Here is a 21,535-nt window from a genome sequence, read left to right as displayed (position 1 = left end):
CTTGGAGCTATTAAGCATGGAGAGGGTGTGACCAGAATGGCTAATAAAATCAGAAAAACCAGGGCAGCAAATAGAGCATGTTTCCTTGTCAGGGGCAAATGAGTCAATCCAGGCACAAAACTAAACTGAAGGAAACTGTGTAATAAGGGATGGACCAATCGAAACCCAAAGAGCAGGCCAGTCCTCAGTGCTGCTGGAATTAGTTATAGGAAGTTGCAGCTCCATTTTTCTGGCTCAGATTCCTAGGAGTCCCGATGCACTGAGCATTGTCCTCGCCGTGACCCGCCCACTTGCTAGTTCTCTGCAAACCTGCTCTCCATCACCTCTTCTATAAGTGCCTGCTAATGGGATGAGTCCTTACACACCTCAAAGGGCCTGGCCAGCCCTTTCATTATTCCTTTGAAACTTCTCCACCACATTCAGATGGTACAGGTAGCAAAAGATGACAGTATCCTATACGTGACCATGTACTATAAAGCTTTGGTTGGAGCCCTTTATCCTGAAACTCCTGGGGCCTTGAGTCCCTCAGGCAGAGCTATTTGCATTGTACAACCCCACCCCTTTTCGCTCACAAGAGCACACTTTTCTCGACTGGCCCCTTGCTCATCTGCACCATCCTTCGCTCACGTCTCTGTCCCTGTATCCGTGAGAAGCCACATGCAACACTAAGGCCAGAAGAAGAGCCTCCCGCCAGCTGCAGCCTCTGCACGAATCTGGCTGCCGAGGTAGATGTACTTACACTTACAGGTTGACTTTTTGGCACATCATAAACACCTTCCTTCTTTTGGCTGGTGGGAACCTAGAGAGAAATCAAATCCAACAGTCAAAACCTGGCCATTTCACTCTCTTTCTCTTTCCCTCTGTAGCCCTGGATGTCCTGGAACTTACTCCATAGATCGGGATGGCCTTGAACTCACAGCTATCCTCCTGCCTCTGCCTGCTGAGTACTGGGATTAAAGGTGCATCCCACCACCATCTAGCTGGCTGTTCCACTTACAAAGAACAAAGCATATCCCTGCAAGTTTGACTGTCTGTGAGATGGCTCCTAGGGCAGGTCCAACACTCTGCTTGAGGGGGTGGTTTTAGCTGGGAAGGCTGCAAGCCAGGCTCCTTCTTTTGGAAAAATCATTTTAGGACAGAGGTAGCCATCTTATAACAAACCTCTGCTCTTGAGCCTTTCCCAGAATCAAAGAGCAGCTGTGGAGACTTCAGCATCATGGGGCAGAAATGAAAAAAAAGAGAAAACAACAACAACAAAAATCCAACTTCATTCAGTTAATCGTAAAGGAGGCCCTTCAAGTGATTAGAAACAGTTTGTGGTTGAGCATACATGTCTCTGCGCTAAAATCAACATGCTATCAAAAATTAAGTCCCTAGTACTTGTCAGCCTCCTACTGGGGTCCCACACAAGCCACCGGCTAATCAGATAATCATTGAAAGGGCCCACATGATAGGGGAAGTACAACACCAGGATCCAGAAGCTCCAGAGTGATCTGACATCCCTCCAAATCTCCCTCTCTTCCTTCCCCTGCTCATGTGTCTGGCCTCCTGGGCCTACCTTCCACCTGCAACACCCTGAGCAGACCACCAGGCCCCTCTCCTTTTGCTGCTCTCAGTGGGCCTGATCAGTAATGCCAGATTATGGTCAGGTTATGGTCAAAAGCCAAGCTGATAAGCAAGAACTGCAGAGCCCCACAACTAGGCAATATGTTAGGGCGAGTTCCTTTGTCACACATGATCACATATGTATGCATACGAGCACAATTTGTGATATCAGTGGTATTGACTATGTCTCGAATGTGTCGGTCAAGGGCTGTGCACGGAAACGTTCCACACTGGAAGCACTCATTAGGCACTCCTCCCCCACACTGCCGTGGCTTTGCTCTCCTCTGCAGAGACCAAGCGGCAGTAGATTTATGATGTCTTCACAGTGAGACCGTCTTACTGGAAGGCTGGATGCTCCTCGGGAGCAAATAGAGTATGTCCTAACCAGAAGGCCCCCTGTGAGTACAGCAGAGTTGGGGAGCCTTAAAAGAGAGAAGTGCTTGCCAAGCATGGATCAGCCAGCTACCCCATCTATGAGAGTAAGAACCTGAACTGACTCTTTGAATTCTCTTATTTTCACCCTCGCTTAACTAAAACTCCTGATGCCAACCTGACCTTCAAACTACAGAAAGGCAGGCTCGGAGATGCTATGGACTTTACCCCAAACCTCAGACCTGATGGTGTTCAAACCCAGATCTTTCTGGGTACCAAAAAATAAGCTGTTTATTCTTAATATTAACATAGCACTAGTCTAGCCCCATTAGCTGGGAGGGTTGTAAACATTCCTCCCATAAATAGTGGTAGAATAATTAGGGTAAGTCTTTCAGAACTATGGTCATCCCTCCCTGTTATGTAGAGGAGGGAGGTGAGCCCCGGAGAGCATCCAGCAGTCAGGGAGTGGGGTGGCCAGGCACCGCAGCCCAGGCCTTTTGCTGTTTATTGTTACATGGTTCAGGCAGCTGCTTCAGGCATTTCTTTATAGAACATCATCTTCTACATTCCCAGAAGCCCGTGCGCATCGTTGCAGAAAACAGAACCATGAGTGAGGATGGCCAGGTGGAGGATGCCCTTCCTGAACCCCAGTTCACAGGCATCCAACAAAGAACGTAATTTCTTTGGTCCTGATAACTGGGCTCCATTAGACATCCTCCCGGAATGTCTACAGAGTCCTTGTTAACGAGGGCCAATAAATTACCAGCCCTCACTTTTGTTTTCGCTAGCTCACCCTTTACTGAGCAGAGCAAGTGAAGAGTGTTCTGTTGCCCCTAATTCACTGCTCACTACGGGCACTTAGCACAGTTGAACTGCGGCTGCTTCTCAATTATCCCCGCAAATGGAGAACAAGCCATGCGATGGAGAAACCCAAACTGTGTATAATTGAAAACGCTTTTCTGCTTGGCTCTCCCATGGGTGCGATACCAATCTGCTTGTTTGTCCTTTAAGATTTATCTCAGCGGGGACATCTTCTCACAAGTCCTGCCTGCCTCTCCAATCCTGCTTTGGAGTTTTTGTTTTGTTTCCCACCTCAGATACCTGCTTTCACTGAAAAAGAAAAGTCCCCAAGCAACTGTTATGTGCCAGGATGGCAAGAATGGAAGCTATGGCCCTGCCTGAGTCAGCAGAGCTTGTGTTGGGAGCAATGGCACTATCCGCAGGCTACTAATGCAGAGCGTGAAACAGGCTTTTTCAATCCTCGGGAGCTAGGACAGCACAAGCTGTCTGTGTGTCCGCAGCACCACAGCTCTGCAAGCTTTCTCAGCACCGGGAACATACTTGATTATCCTTATACTTCTATCCATAAATGTCAAGCAAAGACACATCTCATCAAATGTTCGCTGGTGAGGACTGCAGTTTTAGGACCTGTCATCTCTGCACTGGTGATCTGCTCCATCTCCTGGGACCACTGCAGTACATGACAGTGGTGAAGAGTGTCCAAAATTGTAGACAGGGTACACAGCGGAACACCTGACTCCTAATCCAAGCTGGGCTACAGGCTGGGTGACTTAGAGGAGTCATGTTGCTCTCTGAGCCTCAGTTTCCTCAACTGTTTGACTAGAGCATCTAAGGAATTAGCTCTAAACTCTTTGAAAAAAGGGACCTTGTAGTGAACAGCACATACTTAGGGGTCCACAAAATACACTTCTGAGTGAACAAGTTAAACAGACGTTAAATTACTCTTAAGAATTACACATGAAGTGATGTAGAGCGAGGGTACTTTTGGGTCAGCAGTGTAGTAATTACCTATGGAGAGGCCTTCAAGGGTGTGCTGGGTGACAGAAGGCTAGCTTTACTGTTTTAAATTGATACTTAACACATGGGGAGACTAACAATGAGTTCTGAACAAATGAATGTCAAAAAATACCCACTTGGAAAGTGGAGGCCCCACTTGTATAGGAATACCTTGTTAAAGAGCTCAGGACTAGAATTGGAGCCCCTGACGTTGGCACTCAGGATTCCCTTATGTTGAAAAACGGCAGCCTGGGGAGCTTTTCTTCTTAACTCACCAAGTGACAGAAAGGTCACCATTAAGTCACTTAGAAAAATATGTGTGTGTGTGTGTGTGTGTGTTTTAAGAGAATTGATGTTTTCTGAGGCACGTGACACAAGAGACAATTATGATCATTAACACGGTTGGGGAGGTGTAACTCCTCCTTGGAAAAATGTTTCAGCTGCCTCGGAGCCTCTATGTCTCCTCATGGTGGGCACAACAGCCAAGCAAGGTTTAAGCTTTCCGTGGCGCTGTCCAACAAAACGAGCTGTGTCGGGAGTTTCTCTTTCTGTTAATAGCATCATCAAAAGTGGTGCCCGAGGATGACGATGCAGAAGTAAAGGAAGGGATGGCCACACAGAAGCTTCTGTGGACTGGGCGCAACATGACACTGGACTAACCCCAGTTTGTAGCTCAGGAAGTGGAGAAGCAAACATTTATGTACACCAGCCAGAGGCACAAAACACTGAGAGGCTACCAGGCCTCGGGCCTATGTGGGTCTCCTTCTAGAAACAGAGGCCAGAGTTAGATAAAATGTGACCACCTTGAGCCAGAGTGGTAGAAACAGCAAGATGTATGCAGCAGGACCAGCTGTGTAGCACTTGCCTGCCCTAAAGACAAAACAAAGCAAAATAAAACAAAAAGAAACGAAAACAGGCCTTCTAATGGCAGTGTTTTAAAGGCCTGGTCATCTTTAGGCCGAGGGCTTATCTCCTGTTAAGTGGACTGAGCCCAGGTGTATCTGCCATTCAGGAGAGGAACATGGCCACAGGCCTTTCCAATAGATGGGATAAGATATTCATTCTTGTAAATGATGCCTTCCTGTTAACGATGGAGAGATGGAAAGATCAGGGGGTCAGTGCCGTTTCAACAAGTGAGATCTTTTAGACAGCGGCTGAAAATGCAATCTAATTGGGATGCCCAGAGCCACAGAACGCTGAGCTGGAAAGAGCTACAGGACAGAGGTGTTTATTCTAGAGGTCAGAGAGAACTGCCTTAGAGATCCTACCTCAAAGGCTCTGTGACACCCAACAAGATTCTTGGTCCCCTAAGTCTCACCCCCCTTGTATGTAAGATAGGAAATGACTCACGCCATAGTGGGCATTATGAGAGATGGAGGGTGTTGCAGATAAACCCCTATGTCGGGGTCATCAGTTAGCACACATGTACCCTGCTGCTGCCCTATAGAGCAAAGCCAACATGATTCTGCAGAGAACCCAGGCCCATGTTCTTGTGCTATTTCTTGCGAGGTCTGCGTTGCAAACAGCAGGAAAAGACTCTACCAGAGAGATCTTTGAACCCTATTTACTCATTTTACCGGGGGATAAACTGAGGCCCTGGGGCGGGAATTAAAATTGCAATTTAAGCCAATGTCTGGAACAGGCAGTTGTATTAAGAACTGGATCCACATAGATATTCATGCCCCGGGATGCTGGCCCATCATTCCATGCACCAAATGAGCTTGTTTCAGTCTCACACTGATACGTGTTGGGGTGGAGCCCCCTACTTTATGGTTGGAGAAATGGAGTCTGAAGACCAGTAAGTGTCTTGACCTCCAACCATGACCCAAAGGTAGCTGGTGAAAAGGGCCAAACTGGATGCCAGCTCTGCCCTAGCCTAAGGCAGCTCTTTCTGGCACCTGCAGGCTCTTTGCTGTGCCCAGTTGCTGTGCCACTAACCCGCTCAGCTGGATTCAAGTGCCTCTCTTACAGAAAGGTGCTCCTTCTCCCTGGGATGATGGGTTAATGGCTCTTTGGTCTCAATGCTCAGACACAGTGCTTTGGATCTGACACTGGGGACAACAGCAACCTTTCTTTCTAAGGATAGAAACTTTGTGAGGGGAGACTAAACAACACCCTGCATTTCAAGCAGATGCTCTTTGAAGACATCACTTCTCCAGCTCTTACTGGGAGACATCCAACTGGAAGAGTCGGGTGGACCCAGGAGGGCATAAATAAACAATTATTCTACAAGGCTGGTTTGAATTGAGTTGTTTGGAGAAATAGCATTGGGCCTGTTCATTTAGAATTCTACACAGTTGATAGAAATTGAAAATAGGTTTTATTTTGATTTCACAATTAACACATGCCTAAGGCTGAATAATAGAAGTCACAACTAAGTAAATTAAAACCACTGATTAAATGAATAGATCAAATCGCTCCGTCTCCCATAGTATTTATGCTTTAAATGAAGACTAAGGTTATCATTAGTGAAAAATCATCGTGTATACTTGATATGTCACCATACTGTGTTACTCTGGGACCCAAGACCCAAGCACTTTGATGGGATTCCGAAGGAGGCTGGGGCTCGGCCTCCACTGGTACTGTTTTTCAGTCTTGGCGCTAAGTAGCTGTGCGACCCTGGGGAATCTGCTCCATGCCTAAATTTTACTCCATTCACTACCCCCACCCACCCCCAATAAAACAGGATTAAAATGCCTGTTTTATTGCATATTTGTGAGAGGTAAATGAGGTTAGAAACATTTTAAGTGTTCTTCACAGTTATGAGTATTAATTTGCTTCCTCTTCAGGATGGATAAAGCCTTCAGCTGTACTTCCTTTTATTCCAGACATCCCCTACTGCTGTTTTCATGAAGCATTTTTGAAGATAGTCCCTTAGTTATAGGAAGGAAGTTGGGTTTTTAAACAAATTGGACCCATGCATTCCATTGAGCAGTGAAAGACCCATACTTGGTGGGTTGTGATTCTCCACTGTATTATCTCAGTATGACGAAAAGCTTGGGCTGTATGCTACTTAGAACACCTACGATCCGTTCCAGATTAAAGCACTGTACTCAACAGGCCATTAAAGGTTTCAGCAGTGAGGCACGGAGAGTGCCAGGAAATTGCTGGGGAACCTGCAGCCAGTAGGTTCAAGGGCATCTCACACCCCTCAGTGACCAAGAGATCCAGGATTCTTGAGCTTTTCTGTAGGCTAGCTAGCCTTTGCTGGTGGAGGATGTATAGGAAGAAGCAAGGATCTTATACCTGGTAAATGTTTTCTTCTGTTTCAGGATCACGGATTGGCTCATGTCCAGCCTCAAACACAATGTACTATTGCAGGAGCAGCCAGAGAGGAAAGCGCAGAAGGAAAAAAATAAATAAATAAAGAGGAAAAAAAAAAAAGCATTTGGAATTCAGATGCAAATCACAGCAAGCATTATAGAAACAGGCACAAGAGGAAATATCGGAGATGGCATTTGGGTTACTGGGATAAAATGGGCCCTGCTAAGGAAACCCACAGAGTTCTTGCTGCCTGGCCTCTTCTGTGAGTGTACTGGGCTGCTGCCAAATCTTTCTGGAGAGATGATGTCTTCATTCAATCATATTGTGTCTGTGTAGCAGCTGAACAGCATGGTGCTGTGGTGTTACACGGTGAAAGCCTTGCAAACTGAGCTATACAGTCCTATTGCCTTTCTAAGGTCCCAGGCTAACGGTCGAGAGCTCAGAAGTCCCAAACTCCCTGATTCCCTAAACGGAATCTTATCAGCTTAAAATACTGAACATCAACTTTTCTATGTGCACACTTCACACCTAAAGGGCTGGGGTGTTTCCAAAAAGCCACCACTCTCCCTCTCTTTAAACCCATGAAGCAGCAGTTAAAGGTCCTGCTATAAGCAAGTTCTTCCTCTCCATTCCTCAAAAGCAAGGGCATATTCAATAACGCACCTCTGACTTGTATGTACCATAGGCCGGCTAGGTACTTCTACTTTGAGAGCCATCTGTCTGTCTACGTATCAGTTTTATGTATCCTGTTATCTTGATCATATCCACAGTAACTGTTGGGGTGGAAGTATGTGTGCCTATGCAGTGGTGATATGATATAGACAAAAACCACACTCGTGTATCTTGATTAGAAATACAAGTGGAAGGTTTGCTTCTAGGTTCAAAAAGTGAGTATAAATTTTTAGTCCACTTCTTCTCCTTAGAAATAAGCACAGGGGAGAAGTAGGGAAAGTCACTTCTTCCTTTCTTTCTGAATCTTCGTTTGCATAGATCTTGGACTTCACCACGAGAAGGGTTAGTACCCACCACTATGCTGTGGACCATGAAGAGAGTGCAGAGAGAGCCCTGGGCAGAGCTGTCTTAGGATTCTCTCTCTCACTTTATAGCAGCTCTGTGCCATGAGCCAAATAATCAGAGGGTTAGCCTGCATCATCGGGGCTTCAGAGATGGTCTTACATCCTTGCTGAAGCTAGTAAAGCATTCTTTAGGTTTGTGCTCAAATGCCATGCAAATGTCAGCCCCTCAACCCCAATTCTTAGCTCATAGAATCTACTTCATTATCCACCTCTTCTCCAACAAAATTAGAGCAGTCGAGAGACTCGCCGAAAAAAAAAAAAAAAAAACACTCATTTCTAAGATCAAACTTTTCCAGATAGTGGAGGGGTCTGATGCAGGGGCATGAAGAAGGAAGTGGTTTCCAGATCTCCCATTACTAGTGCTGACTAAATTTCTTTAGTGTCAAAAAATTCCCTCCCTGCAGAGGCTGGCAACTCTGGCCTTCAGAAAGCATCTCAACTGTTCTGCAGGTTCCACATTCAACAGATTTCTCAACTTTCAGTCAAAATAGCCTTTCCAAGGGCACAACTAACTGCATGCAAACCCCTGACATGGCTCAGAAATTACCTGGTAGACAGGATCTTCAACATCCTCTTCCAAAATTGTCTATCCCAGTGAAGGAAAGGAGGGTGAAAGCAAAGGATACAAAGGAAGAGATGTGAGATTATCTTCAGATTAACACAGCACAGTTAGAGGAGCCAGCATCGATTAAGACAGTATAAGAGGCCATCAAAGCAGGAAAAACAACAACAACAAAAAAAAAAAAAAAAAAAAAAAAACAAAAAGAAACTCCAAATCCTACAGCTCCCTCACCACCCACTCCCCATGTTAACAATAGCAAAGCCAGCAAAGCAAAGCTGCCATGAACCTTTAGTCTTTGTCCCCTGAAATCTTCCCCTGGATTAAAGAATTCCCTTTCTCTAACCTATCTCAAGTCTCAGAAGGAAAAAGGATCCCTGCTAAATGGCTTGGCTCAGGTGCCTGTAATCTACACAGGAACCTTTCATCTCTGTTTATTTCTGCTCAGCAGCAGGAGGAGACAGCCCGACTTGTCGGTTTCCCATCTGCTTTTTTTGCGGGCCCCATCTTCTGCAGCACTTGGAGCAACGCGTCGGTATACCTGGTACACAGCTTGCTCACACTGCTTATCCTTTTGTGCCTTTTTTTCCAGTTCTTCTCTTTGCTTCAGTTCGTAAATGAGTTGGAAGAGATCTCTCAAGTCCAGAATAACAGGTTCAGCCTGGAGTGAAAAGGTGGTGAGACACATTCATAAAGAACTCGGCTGAACTGCAGCTACTAATTTTTGTTTGTGGCTCCAACCCGCAGCCCTTCCTTTTTCTATTAAACTGAAAGCATTCCATTCTTAATTAATTCTACCTTGTTTATATTGGTTTAGCAAATTGCTTCTAGGCTAAAGTTCATTTCTTCAACTAATTATATTTGCAAATTCATAATAATCATAAGCATAAAAAGCAATGCTTTTATTTATTAGTGATTCGAAATACAATAAAATTAGGGCAGGCCATATGCAAAACAGCTATTTGTTTTCTCTTATTTTCTTTTTAAATGAGGCTATGAACACAAGGAAACTTATTTGTATATGTGTCTCTATCTAGCTTAATCAGAAAGGGAAAATAATTAGTCATTAGGAAGTACCCATTAGGATTAAAAAAAAACCAAAAACAAATGGGTATGACCATGTTTCTTTGCTTCAAGGCTGTTTATCTTTCCTATGTAGAATTACGCACATCAGCTGCTACTGGTGGCACATCATTTGGTCAGGCTGGGCCTTGAAAAATCAACACCATTGGCTCTGTCCTGCACAGTCACATGGAAAACACCTGTATTGGAGAGGAGTACTTACTGCCTGGGCTGTTTTGATGGCCACGAATCTGTGATTCCCTTCCTTCCCACAAACATATCCAAAAGCCCGGTGATCTGTGATGTCCTTCGCAATGTAGGAAATTTCATGAACAGCATGGTGATGCTGAAGGGCCTGGGGACACACAAAAGGAAGAGCATTTTCAGGGAACACACCCCTCGAGCTGTTGATCAATAAGAGATGTGTTTCTGCCATGTGTGAAAGGCCCAAGGGGCTTTGGGAAAGCTGCTTGGTACAGATGGAAGGAAAAAGAGCTACGCCTGCCCTTGAGAAAGGGAGGTCTTCCTTCGTGGTCTCACTGCTGTGACCAGAGATACACCAGGATTGTTCATATGGGAGTGAGCATCTGCAGAAAGTGGCTTTACACAGCCTGCCGAAGCCTCGCAGTCTAACTCAGCCCACATGCTTCTTTCTGCTTGCAACCTTCGCAGCACGTCCCGATAGGGAATATGGTTTGATAGTGAAAATGCTGACACACCTAGGGATTTGCATGCAGTGGGAAAGGCTGTCCCTTGAACAGCTCCAGGGGGTGCTGTGAACATCACAGTATTCTAGTTTTGCAGGGTTACTGAGCTTTACAAGCAGTTGGTGAAAATCTATGTTGAGGGATAAATTACTTTTTCTTTTTCAAAGTCACGATTTCAAAGTCACACACACAAACATACACACTCCTTTTCATCAGTTGAGTCCCTCTGTCTACAATGTCTGACTTCATCATCCTCTTGAAAAATCTCTTTTGATGGCCACATGAAATGACACCACGTCTGTAAGGCAGCCCCTGAATGGGGCTAGTCTTCCCTCTCCCTGCATGGATATTCCCTTAAAACTTGATGGGTTCCTTTCATACAGGTGCTCACAGGTTTTGCCCTGGTAAGTTTTCTGACTCCTAGTCCTTTGCCCACACTAGACTCTGCCTTTCTGATCTCTGCCATCTCCCAGCCTTGCCTTGTGCTCCACCCATTTTGTTGAACTGAAGAAATCTGGTTGATGCTCAGTAGTTCAAAATTGGCCTTTCTGCTTTTGTCATCCAAGCTGCCACAGAAACAAAGTTTCCCATCCTATTAGAAGATGAACAGCCTTATGGTTATTTTACTATAATAATTCTATGTATCTCTATAATGGTTTTCAGAGGCAAAGAGATGCCAGTGGTCAGTCCAGAAAATATAAGCATTCTCCTCAAGAAGCTTGAATTTTAGCTGCTGTACTAATGCCAACCACCCCTAGGGCTCTCTTCACAAGAGTTTAATCACCTAGAAACACAAGACCAAAGGATCCTAATTCAAAAGCCCTGGCTCTATAGGGATCAATAAAGGCAATGAAAAGGCAGATTTCAAAAATCTGAAAGCACTTCAAGTACCATATTGCACAGATGTGGGGACAGTAGACATTCTTGTCTTGTTCCTCATTTTAGTGGAAATGCTTTGAGTTCCTCTCTCTTTAGAATGATGCTGGCTGTGGGCTTGTCAAAAGACATACATTTATAATCATTCCATATATATACATATATGTATATGTATTTGTGCATGCAAATGTTTAATTAGAATCATATCTGTTTATTGCTGCTATGTTCCCTAGCTTATATTTGAGCCAGTGGTTATGGTTCAAAAGTCCAAAAAGAAAAAAGAATTAATTTTCTGGTACACATAATCTTTCCTATTCCTGAGTACCAGGAAAGAGGGAGAAACACAGCACTGCTATGAAAGCCTCCAGAACTACTAGGGTTGAGATTTTCTTAGGTCCTGTTCCAGGATCCTTGTCCCTTAAAGCTACTAGAGTCTCCTGGTTCAGTGAGTCTCTGGTTCTTATGAGTGTCATTACCTCAGTTCTAGAGATCACTGACCTTACAAAATGTCAGTTCTCCAGGCTCCTGCTTGACCAGGCTCTGACCATTGTGAATCATCTGCTGCTCTAGAGTGTTCTGCCTTGCCTTAATCTGTCAGGGTGCATCTGCTCCTCACCCTCTGATACCTAGAACTCTCCCTTCCACTCCATTCTATTTTCTCCCTGAATGACACAGTGGTATCACCACTTCATGCCCTTGGTATCTCAACTGGCAGTATGGCAACTTTATAGAGTGGATTTTGAGTGATTAAAGTTGGAGGAAGCATTTGTTAGCAAAACAATCAGAATCTGCTTGTTTTGTTTCATCAAAAGGACAGATTTAGCGAGCAGAGGAAAATTGCTCTGAGAGTAGTAGCGTTTTCATGGTGTTAATGATGTAAAATTGATGAGATTTATATTCACGCAACATGGGGCATTGATTTATAAGCTTTTGTGAGCTAGAATGGTATGTGGCAGGGGAAAATGGGAGACAAAGACAGTCTTTTCTTTCCTTTTCCTGAAAGTATTTCTTTCCCTGAATAATGTAGAGGATGTAATCTATGCCTCCTGTTAAATCCAAGTTTGACGACACTGCCTTATTGATTGCCAAGTGGAATATTGCTCTAAAATTAAGCAGCGATTAGAAATCTTCCTGGTAGAATTAGATTTAGACACGAGTGTGCAATGGTAAAATATCACCTACCATGAAGACAGCAGATGGAGACGTTTTTTAATTTATCTGCGAATCCTCATTAAGTATTTTAAATCAAAACATTCTTAATGCTTGATGATACCTAACATTGCAAAGTATTAGCTGTCTGAGGACGTGTGCGCAAAGTACTTAAAGATATCTGTAACATTATCTTCTCCCGTGGTTAGTTTTATGACATGTTAGAAAGTAGTGCTCTCCAAGTGTCTCATTCACTCCAGAACTAACCATCAATGAGGGGATATGTCTCCTCAACATATCAATGAGGGGATATGTCTTCCCCAACCTTCCACTATGCAGACACAATATAGGCACATGGAAATACATAAATGTTAGGATTTAGTTAATGCTACAGTTGTGTTACCACAACTTTAACAACCCAGAGTACCATGCAAATGCTTGTTCACTGAGCCTAGAAATTGTTCTTGGTCTTCAAGTAAACTTTTTTTTTCTTAATTATGAAACACAATCAAAGGCACTTGGAGCCAGAAGGAACCTTAAATATTACATAGTTTGCCTCTGAGTTTGTTCATGATTAGACCAAAGGCCAGAGATCGCACCATCCTCACCACTGCCAACCCCAACACTTGTCTTTCTTAGCCAAGTGGTGAGGTGGTGAGGCACTGAGGACAAGAACAGGGTTGTGTAGAATCTAGGCCTGGCACTCTACTCTGAACAAGACAAGCTGAAGCTCATGGGCAGCGAGTGAATCAAAAGAACTGGATAGAAGGGAGGAATGGAGTCTGCAATTTGGGTGCATGTCTGAGATCAGAGAGGGTAACGAATCAAAACATAGAGGTGAATTACAGGGGCTCCAGACGAAGGGGTCAAGGAAGAATGACCTGGAAGTTTATTTCTAGTTCTTACGAATCATTTCCAGGCCATGCTGTCTGACTTTTCAGTGTATCTGCAGAGCAGCCCTACCAAAATGGCAAAGAGAGGTTACCATTGGTCATGGGTGACAGAGATAGCTTCACCCAAGGAGGGTTTCTCTTTGGGTGGAAATTCTGGGACATGGTAGGTGGGTTCCAGAGACTGTATAAGCTGACCAGCCAGAGAAGATGAGACCTGAGTGGGAAGGTGAGGGTGGGAGGAAGGCATATTCTACTCATGCCTGGTTGGTATTTCCCACTGAAAACTGTCTCAGTGAGACTTATTCTTGCTGTTAAAGTAGTTGGTCTTAAAAACAGGGCTTTCAGGATCACTTTTTCTGCATTTTCTGCAGGCTCTTCCCTACAGGGCAGGTATAAGTTGTTGGCAGAAAAGCCCAGGGATCATCCAGGCATCAAAATCCTCAGTTCTGTCTGCCCCCATCCTCCTGTCCTACCAACAACACAAGGGGCTCCACCCTCACCACTGCTGTGCCACCACTCATGCAGTTTTCTCTGGGGCTCACCCCCCCATGCTTCATCAGCTACATATGCACCTATGCTATTTATAGAACTAATTGCAGCCATGCTTCAAAGTCTAGTTGTAATATCTTGCTTATCAAGGAACCTTCCTTGACTCCACCAGCTCCTTTTAACAATACTACCCCCTACACCCTACCTACTCATCCAGTTTTTCACATCCCATATACGTACTGAGGATTTTCTATGATCTGGGTCTTATGCAGATGAAGAAAACATCATCCCTACCTCAGGGACCTCATGGTCTCTTAAAATAGGCATGTGACATAACCTAAAGCCACAATATAGCACGGCTATATCTACATTAAATGCATTTTTCCAGGAGCAGGAACCAGGGAAGGGACATGGGGGACGCTTGCAGGAAGATCCTGCAAGCTTGATCTAAGTCTTGAAGGATAAATGGGAACTTCCCAGAAGAGTAGGGCAAAGGTTGTGTTATAGAAAGCTCCAGGGTCCTAGGCACAGGTTCTTGTTCCCTCTCTGCTTTGGGGAATGCTAGATATTCAGAAAAAAAGCTCCATGGTAGTTTCTCTTCAGTTCCTGAGAAGTTTTCTCTGGCTTTAATGAGTGATATGGAATGAGTGCTGAAGGAGAGCAAGGGCAGGCCAAGCCATCTTTGATGTTTCCTGATCAAGGTTGGTACTCAATAAATGGCTCATCGAATGGATGAATTAGGTTAATTCATGACTTTTCACATAGGATTCATTCTGTGAACAGAGGGATTCTTAGCATCATTAAATCTTTTTCTTTGCGTTTCCATGAGCCATTTAACAATGTTTAAATGGAGTATCAAATTGTTTGGGAGGGAGGGCTACTGTCTGACAGAATAAATTACAGAGAAGACTTAATTTGTACTATGGTTCAATACAGCCAATTAAATACAGTATGGATTAGAAAGTCATCTCCCGAAGACTTAACCATTAGCTATTTTTTAAGGAATAAATTCTACCCTGTTTAGCTTTCATATAATCATTTTCTGTATGTGCTCTCTCTCTCTCTCTCTCTTTCTCTCTCTCCCTGCTCCCTGAGGCAACTGTTCATGATTCAAGTATGATTCAAGTATGCTAACAACAACAAAAAAGAAAACCAAAATACAACAAAACAGCAGAGACACAGAAAGACACAGAATAAAAATAGATACGTGAAAAACACAGTACTTCACATGATAAGCAATTACAGTAGTTAAAACCTCACAAGACAAAGCGAGGCCTGGGCTCATTATCAAAGCCTTTCTCTTTTCTAACATATTTTTGGATGCATTCACTACAACACAGTGCCAACAAGGCTGGGAGGCAACCTCTGTACCCCCCCCCGGTCACCCCATCATCAAGTGCTAAATGGAGCAGGTCAGGGGGAGCTGGTTCCCGATTGGCATCCTGAAGTCTTCCACCAGGTTTTTCTCAAGGACAAGACCAAATTTTCGGATCACTTGGTCTCTAGATGGAGAGGTAGGTGGTAATTGGGAGACTCTAAGTGCTCCTAGGCCAGGAAGAACACGGTTCAAAACACAGCCCTCCCATCTGCCTGCATGCAGCCTTGACACGTCACTCTTTCTCAGATGTCCCTCTCTGATGTTTGTAGACTGTGAAGAATGACATGGGACCGCAAAGGTTGCCAGATTGAAATGGCAGCGTACTATCTTCCCTTCCAAGTGAAGAGAACAGTAAGTACAGTGATGTTAAACTACGGAGAAACTCACACCATACAAAGTATGTGGCTGCAGCACAGGGATAATGGCAGCATTTCTCTCTGGCGCTTTTAGGAGATTAATCAGTTAGGATATAAAATGCTTAGTGTAGGGCAGGGCACCTGGGGAGGAGGGTTGCTTTCTTGTTATCCGTGGAAATGCAACTTCTCCAGAGAGCTGGTTGACTGTGATTCAAAGCTTTAAAATCATGCACAAAATGACCCTATGATTCCTCTAGTAGGGAATTAATTATCCAGAAATAATGCAACCTGTGGACAGAGACTTAGATACAAGATACTCCCCACAGTGTTGAAGAGTGGTGAAAAATTAGAAATATCCAAAGCTGGTGAGCACTCACTGACAAAAATTCATGTTTCTATATAGTGAAACAGTATGCAGTATGGCAAAAATCATCCACAGAAGTAGGTATTATTTTTTGCTGTGGAAATACTCCACCAGCATCCTGTTAAGTTTGAAAAAGCATATTTAAAATAGTATGTTCATAAAAACCATGCTTCTGAAGGAAGACAAGCATGTCTGTCTCTGTGTATACCGGAACTTTGCAAGTCTATTGTTACCATCCTAGAGGAAGGTTGTCTTTTGGTGCAATTGCTACTGAATTTTAAAATATGACTCTTTGTCTTTATACTAATTATTGGCACAATAACTATTTTGTACACAGAAGAAAAATATAGGATGTTTTTATTTCCTATTACGAACATGCTATCCTCTCTCCTGTCTCACAAGTTACCCTTGTGGCCTTTCAGGCCTCCCTCTCCCCTCCAACTATAATTTATTTGGCTTCCTTAATAACTTTCACTTCATCTGCTCTTCATGCCTCCATTACCAGGGTCCAGGAAACATAGCCACTGTTTCATCCATAGATTAGGAGAGTAGCTCAATCACCCCTAACACACAAAGCAACCTCCCTTCCTGGGATAGCCAATACACAGTGTGAAGGGACTGAGAAAAAAAATGGTGGCAAATTTCCTCGAGGCTTTCTGGTACTTGAGACACACCAGAGGCTCCCCCACTGCCTTTGGGACAATGAGTGAGAGCCCAGCAGGGCCTGCACACTCCACTAGTGTGCTGTTTCCCTGGGTTCCCTCACCTCTTCCCACCAGTTTATGCCGCTTGGCTCCTTTTCTGGCCCTTGAATGAACCGCAGTCCTCCTTCAGGCATTTTCCCATGTTCCGCGTGCAGGGAAAGATGACCTCCACTCTTTACTCAGAGCTCAACACATATGCTGCTTCTCTGAGGCCTCCCAAACTTCCAGCTGAGCCAGCCAAAGCTTCTGGGACAGTCCTGAAGCAGCCCCCCTGACTTTCACTGAGATGGCTGGGTAGAAAACCACCCAGTCTGCCATTCTGTGGATGTGTTGGTCAGCATCTCCATGAGAGCTAGCTCCTGGAGAGTTACAACACTGTGTCCTCTCTCTCTCCCTACTGATCAAGTACAGTGCCTGATACACAGGAAGGGTTCAGCACATTTATACTTTTAAAAAGACAAATAACATACAATTCGGCATTTTAAGCATGCGCTTCTGTGGCATTTAGCATATTTGCATTGTTCTGTAACCATCCACCTGCACAAAAACTTTAATCTTCTCAAACTGACATTCTATATCAATAAACAGCTCCTTGCCTTCCCCCATAGCTGCTGGCAACTGCTATTCTACTTTCTGCCTCTATGCATCTGTCAGTACATATTTTAAAGTGAAAATTTGCATTGGATGAATCAGCAAGATCTGGGGTCCAAGTCTGTCCCGACCACCCTGTTAGCCTCATAAGCTCTTCATGTGTTTCCCTAAACCTTCATTTTCTCTGGCAATTAAAATGAAGTGGCGGGACTCAGTAAATGCACATGTCCTTTTCAGCCCTCAACATTTCTTTGATTCTTTTGTGAATTTCATAAGATGACAACAGCTATAACAGTTTCTTAACAGCTCTCTAGTCATATGGTATAAACATACAGATCTGGAAAGATGTGACAAGGACCTTGCTTAAAACAGGGAGATGAATTAGTCAACTAGTAAAGAAGCATCCCAGACCTGTGATTTGGCCTAAAATGTGTTTTCACAGGCAAAGGAGAGGCAGGTGTGCTTAATCACTTAGCAATCACCAAAGTGACATGGAAGCTGATTTCTGCTCGTGAGAAGTATAAATTCAGCAGGGAAACAGGCCTGAACAGCAGATTCCCAACACTCAAAATCCCAGGGCTCATGAGCAAGAGTGACTATAATATCGTCACAGTTGTTGGGTTGGCTTCGAGGTCCCCATGACTCAACTCTCAGTCCCCTACATACTGCAAGCTCTGGCAATGCTGCATGGGAAAGAAACATCAGGCATGTCATACGATGGAGAGATTCTAATCCTTCCATGGCTTGGTGGCCTTGAGAAAATCACCTTCACATATGGAGCCTCAGCTCTTTTGCCTGTAAAACCAGAAGGAACCTTTCCTCATAGGACAGGGAGGCAAACCACATAATGTGTCTAGAATATCTGGATGATGGAAGGTGCTTAATTTGGGAATTTTTTTCCCCTAAGGCAAATCAGTTAAAGAGTCTCAATCTAAATCTCTACATTATAGATTGGCTACGTTACTGCTGGGATCATACCTAGAGTTTACAAAATCAATGAGACTGCCTTGGGGCCATCAGGATAATGTCTAGGACCAAAATCAGAGAGTGTCTGGGAAATCAAGTCACAAGAAAACAAAAGATCTGGAGGTTGGTTCTGACTTCGTAATGGGACCTAAGAACCTGAAGCCTATTATTTCTGGGAATCTACCCTCTAATTTTCGAGTATACAAATCAGCAATTTCCTTCCACCACTAAGACTTTTTGTGATCAGGTTGGGTCAAGTTTTTTAGTGCTGGAAATCCATGAATTTCTGAGCACTGGCCGCCATCCTTACCCTTGTCACAGGAGGAAACAGACTTAGGACAAATGGAACCACGGTAACTCCAGGGTGTGCCTGGATCATTGTCAGCAGTAATTCATGTTGGAATTATACTTTTTCAGGTAGCTTTGGATATATATTAGAATAAAGCAAGCACAGAAATACATTGTTAATAGCAAGCAAGATGGTCCGTTGGAAAGAGAGGAGACACAGATAAGCATAAAACTAAGAAGAAATCCTGTAACACTACATGCGAAATGGAAGTACCGGTATCCTGTTATGGTTGTAAAAGGTATGCTTTTAGCAACTGTTTGCTGAAAGGGCCCAGAAGCAACGAAACCCCAGTAACGCTGAGCCCTTCTAACATAGCTATTAACGGTTTAGTTACTGATCTCTGAGTTACCCATCTAGGGCTGGAGAAAGCAAATGTGGCCAAAGTTTAAGTTTTAGAGTTTAGCCTTACAAAATTTTCTGTGTGGTTGAACGTTTTCATGATAGTCAGTTGGTAAACAAGTAGATCTCAGCATGCTCCCTCCCTCTTCCTTGTTCTCTCTCTTAGTGTCTTCATTTGTACAGTTACAGAGACATCAGTGATGAGAGGGGACCACACATTTTAGGGCCCTTTTCAATTAAGGCACTGTGACTTTACTGAATGTAGGCTAGAGAAAAGCTTTTAACAAGTCTACCCAAGCAACCACTGCCCCTAAACCATGGCAGTAGGAGGGGAGGCTTTAAAGACACATGGTGCTGAGAAGTGGGAACATTGCAGTCACCACTTTCCTGTGTTCCTCTCCTGCCCCAGGATGGATAACAGGATACCAGTTAGGGACTTTCAATTTCTAACAACATTATTAAATGCTCAGGTTGAATGGGCATGGGACAATTTATACTCTTAAATAGCTGTTGTGTGTGTGTGTATGTGTGTGAACCTTGGAATTTCTTCTCAGTATGTATAAGGATTCATACTTTATATTTCATTTTATTAAAAAAAAAGATACCATTCAGAGTTCTTACTATGAGTTCTTACTATCTGCCAGGCAGTATGCTAGGTGTTCTATAGATACAACCCTCACTTATCTCACCCACCCAATAGCTTTACAGATAATTTCTCCTACTTTCATTGTCCAAGTATCTGAGACCCAGGAGGGTTGAGTAGCTATTCTTGTTTTCCTCTCTGTTGCTGGGACAAACAATATGACCAAAAGCAAACTGGGGAGGAAAGGGCTTATTTCATCTCATACTTTACTGTCTACCACTGAGGTGTGTGAAGCAGAAACTGAGGCCATGGAGGAATGTTGCTTACTGGCTTGCTCCTGCTGTCTTGCTCAACTCCCTTCCTTTTATAGTCCAGGCCCACCTGCCTAGGGATGACACTACCCACAGTGGGCTGGGTCCTTACCCCATCAATTAGCAATTAAGAAAAAACCCCACAGGCTAAACAGATGGAGGAGGCAGTTCCTCGAGTGAGGTTCCCTCTTCCAAGGCATGACTAAGTTTGTGTCACTCAGTAGAATAGCTTATATTGGGCCACACAGCTGACACAGTAGATGTAAGTTCCCGCCAGGCATGGTGGGTTCCAACGGCTTTTATTTCTGTTCCTCTAAAACTCGTATTTTTATTTCTGTTTCTTTCTGCATGAGGAATCCTAATAGCCAATTTAGGTATTTAGTAATCCAACTGACGATTTCAACATTTTAACTCATGGTATAAAATTATTGTAGCAAGTAGGTAAGTGAGTGTGGTTGAATGAAATGAAACAGCATGTTTTGCCACAAGTCAGTACAGAAAGGAGGTCATTATATTTAATGGAAAATTACTTTTTATGTTGTTATCAATTTGAAATTAACCTTTGCCTTGGTCAGAAGAAAGCGTTGCATGCAGACAGAAACTGGCAAGAATGTGAATTGATTACAGTGCAGCCCATGGAAGGAGGGCTAGAACTGAGAAGCTGGGGGAAGCCGATGCCTTCGTTTACAAAGTGAGGAAGTGAGGTGGAGAGCTGCTGATGGCAGGGCCAGAGAATGATTCTTAAGACCCACAGAAGCAAGACATGACTTCAGTCAGACACACATCCGAACCTGAAATGTAAATCTGTCATGATTTGCTTTTGTCGTATAGGACATATTGTCCAGACTCTCTGAATGGCGGTGAAAATAAGATGATGTAAACTTCCTGCTGTTCTGCCCTGTACATACGGTGACCTAATAATCAAGAGTTGTTCCCAAGTGCAAAAAATTCTCTGTGGCATGCTGAACTATGCCCTGGCCTTCTTCCCTAGTATATACACCGAAGTCCTAAACCTGAGCACTTCAGGCTGTGGCCTATTTTGGGGACCCTCATTATATACACACCAATACACACCAAGAGAGGGACATAGGGGAGCAAGGTGGGAGACCACATCTTTATCCCAGGAGGAAACTGGAGAAAGATGCAAATACAGAGAACTCCATATAAAATCACAGCAGAAATTATGGGTGTGTGTCCTCAACCCAAAGGGTGTCAAAGAAGGTCAGTAAGCTATGAGAAGAACAGGAGATCCCTTCATAGCAAAGAAAGAATCACCCTGTAGACGCTGGAGACAACACACTCTAGTTGTTTCCACTGTCTAGTATGCCAGTATTTTGGAGTGGTGTCCCTACACCATTAGACATCTAGATTGTACATGTCTAGGCCTCTTCATTTTTAAGAAGACTGCCAGGACATTAGGGCAGGACTACAATAGGCCAAGGATAAAGGGAATGAGCATTGAACGGACGCTACAGTATCTTGTCCAGCCTCTGCTCCCGCAGTGAGCCTCCATGTTCCCCTCTGTACGACAAAGAGACAGGGCTGTGCCTCCAGCTGGGCTGGTTTTCAGTGTAGAATGGCAAGCCTGGTGAGTTAGCGTATTACTGTCAGGCCATGCCGCTGCCATCAGACGCTTGCAGTGTAATGCAGTGCAGTGCAATTTACAGCGGCATCTGTCCAATTAGTGCCCATTTAGTGCTGTGCAGCATTCCCCAAATATGCCGCAAACCGCCGAGGTGGTGGGC

At 44.1% G+C, this 21,535-nt stretch overlaps 1 protein-coding gene across 4 annotated transcripts in view; it reads right to left on the bottom strand.

The window, feature by feature from the left end:
* The window catches only part of Dab1 (DAB adaptor protein 1), a 376,411-nt gene that overhangs the window by 54,076 nt on the left and 300,800 nt on the right, over positions 1–21,535 (bottom strand). For 2 of the 4 annotated variants that reach the window (XM_055628811.1, XM_055628812.1), the window contains exons 5-7: positions 9,959–10,090; positions 9,215–9,334; positions 740–799 (exon numbers count right to left, since the gene is read on the bottom strand). In XM_055628811.1, coding sequence (XP_055484786.1) covers positions 740–799; positions 9,215–9,334; positions 9,959–10,090 — 312 coding nt within the window. Of the gene's footprint in view, positions 1–739; positions 800–7,020; positions 7,087–8,661; positions 8,701–9,214; positions 9,335–9,958; positions 10,091–21,535 lie in introns of all 4 variants that reach the window. The other 2 variants (XM_055628810.1, XM_055628809.1) reach the window with 2 other exon arrangements.

The sequence above is a fragment of the Psammomys obesus genome, unplaced genomic scaffold, assembly GCF_907164565.1.
Source record: "Psammomys obesus unplaced genomic scaffold, mPsaObe1.curated_primary_1811, whole genome shotgun sequence".
NCBI classification, from domain to species: domain Eukaryota; kingdom Metazoa; phylum Chordata; class Mammalia; order Rodentia; family Muridae; genus Psammomys; species Psammomys obesus.
The sequence above is the reverse complement of the archived record's forward strand: the minus strand, read 5'-3'. Positions and strand labels throughout refer to the sequence as shown.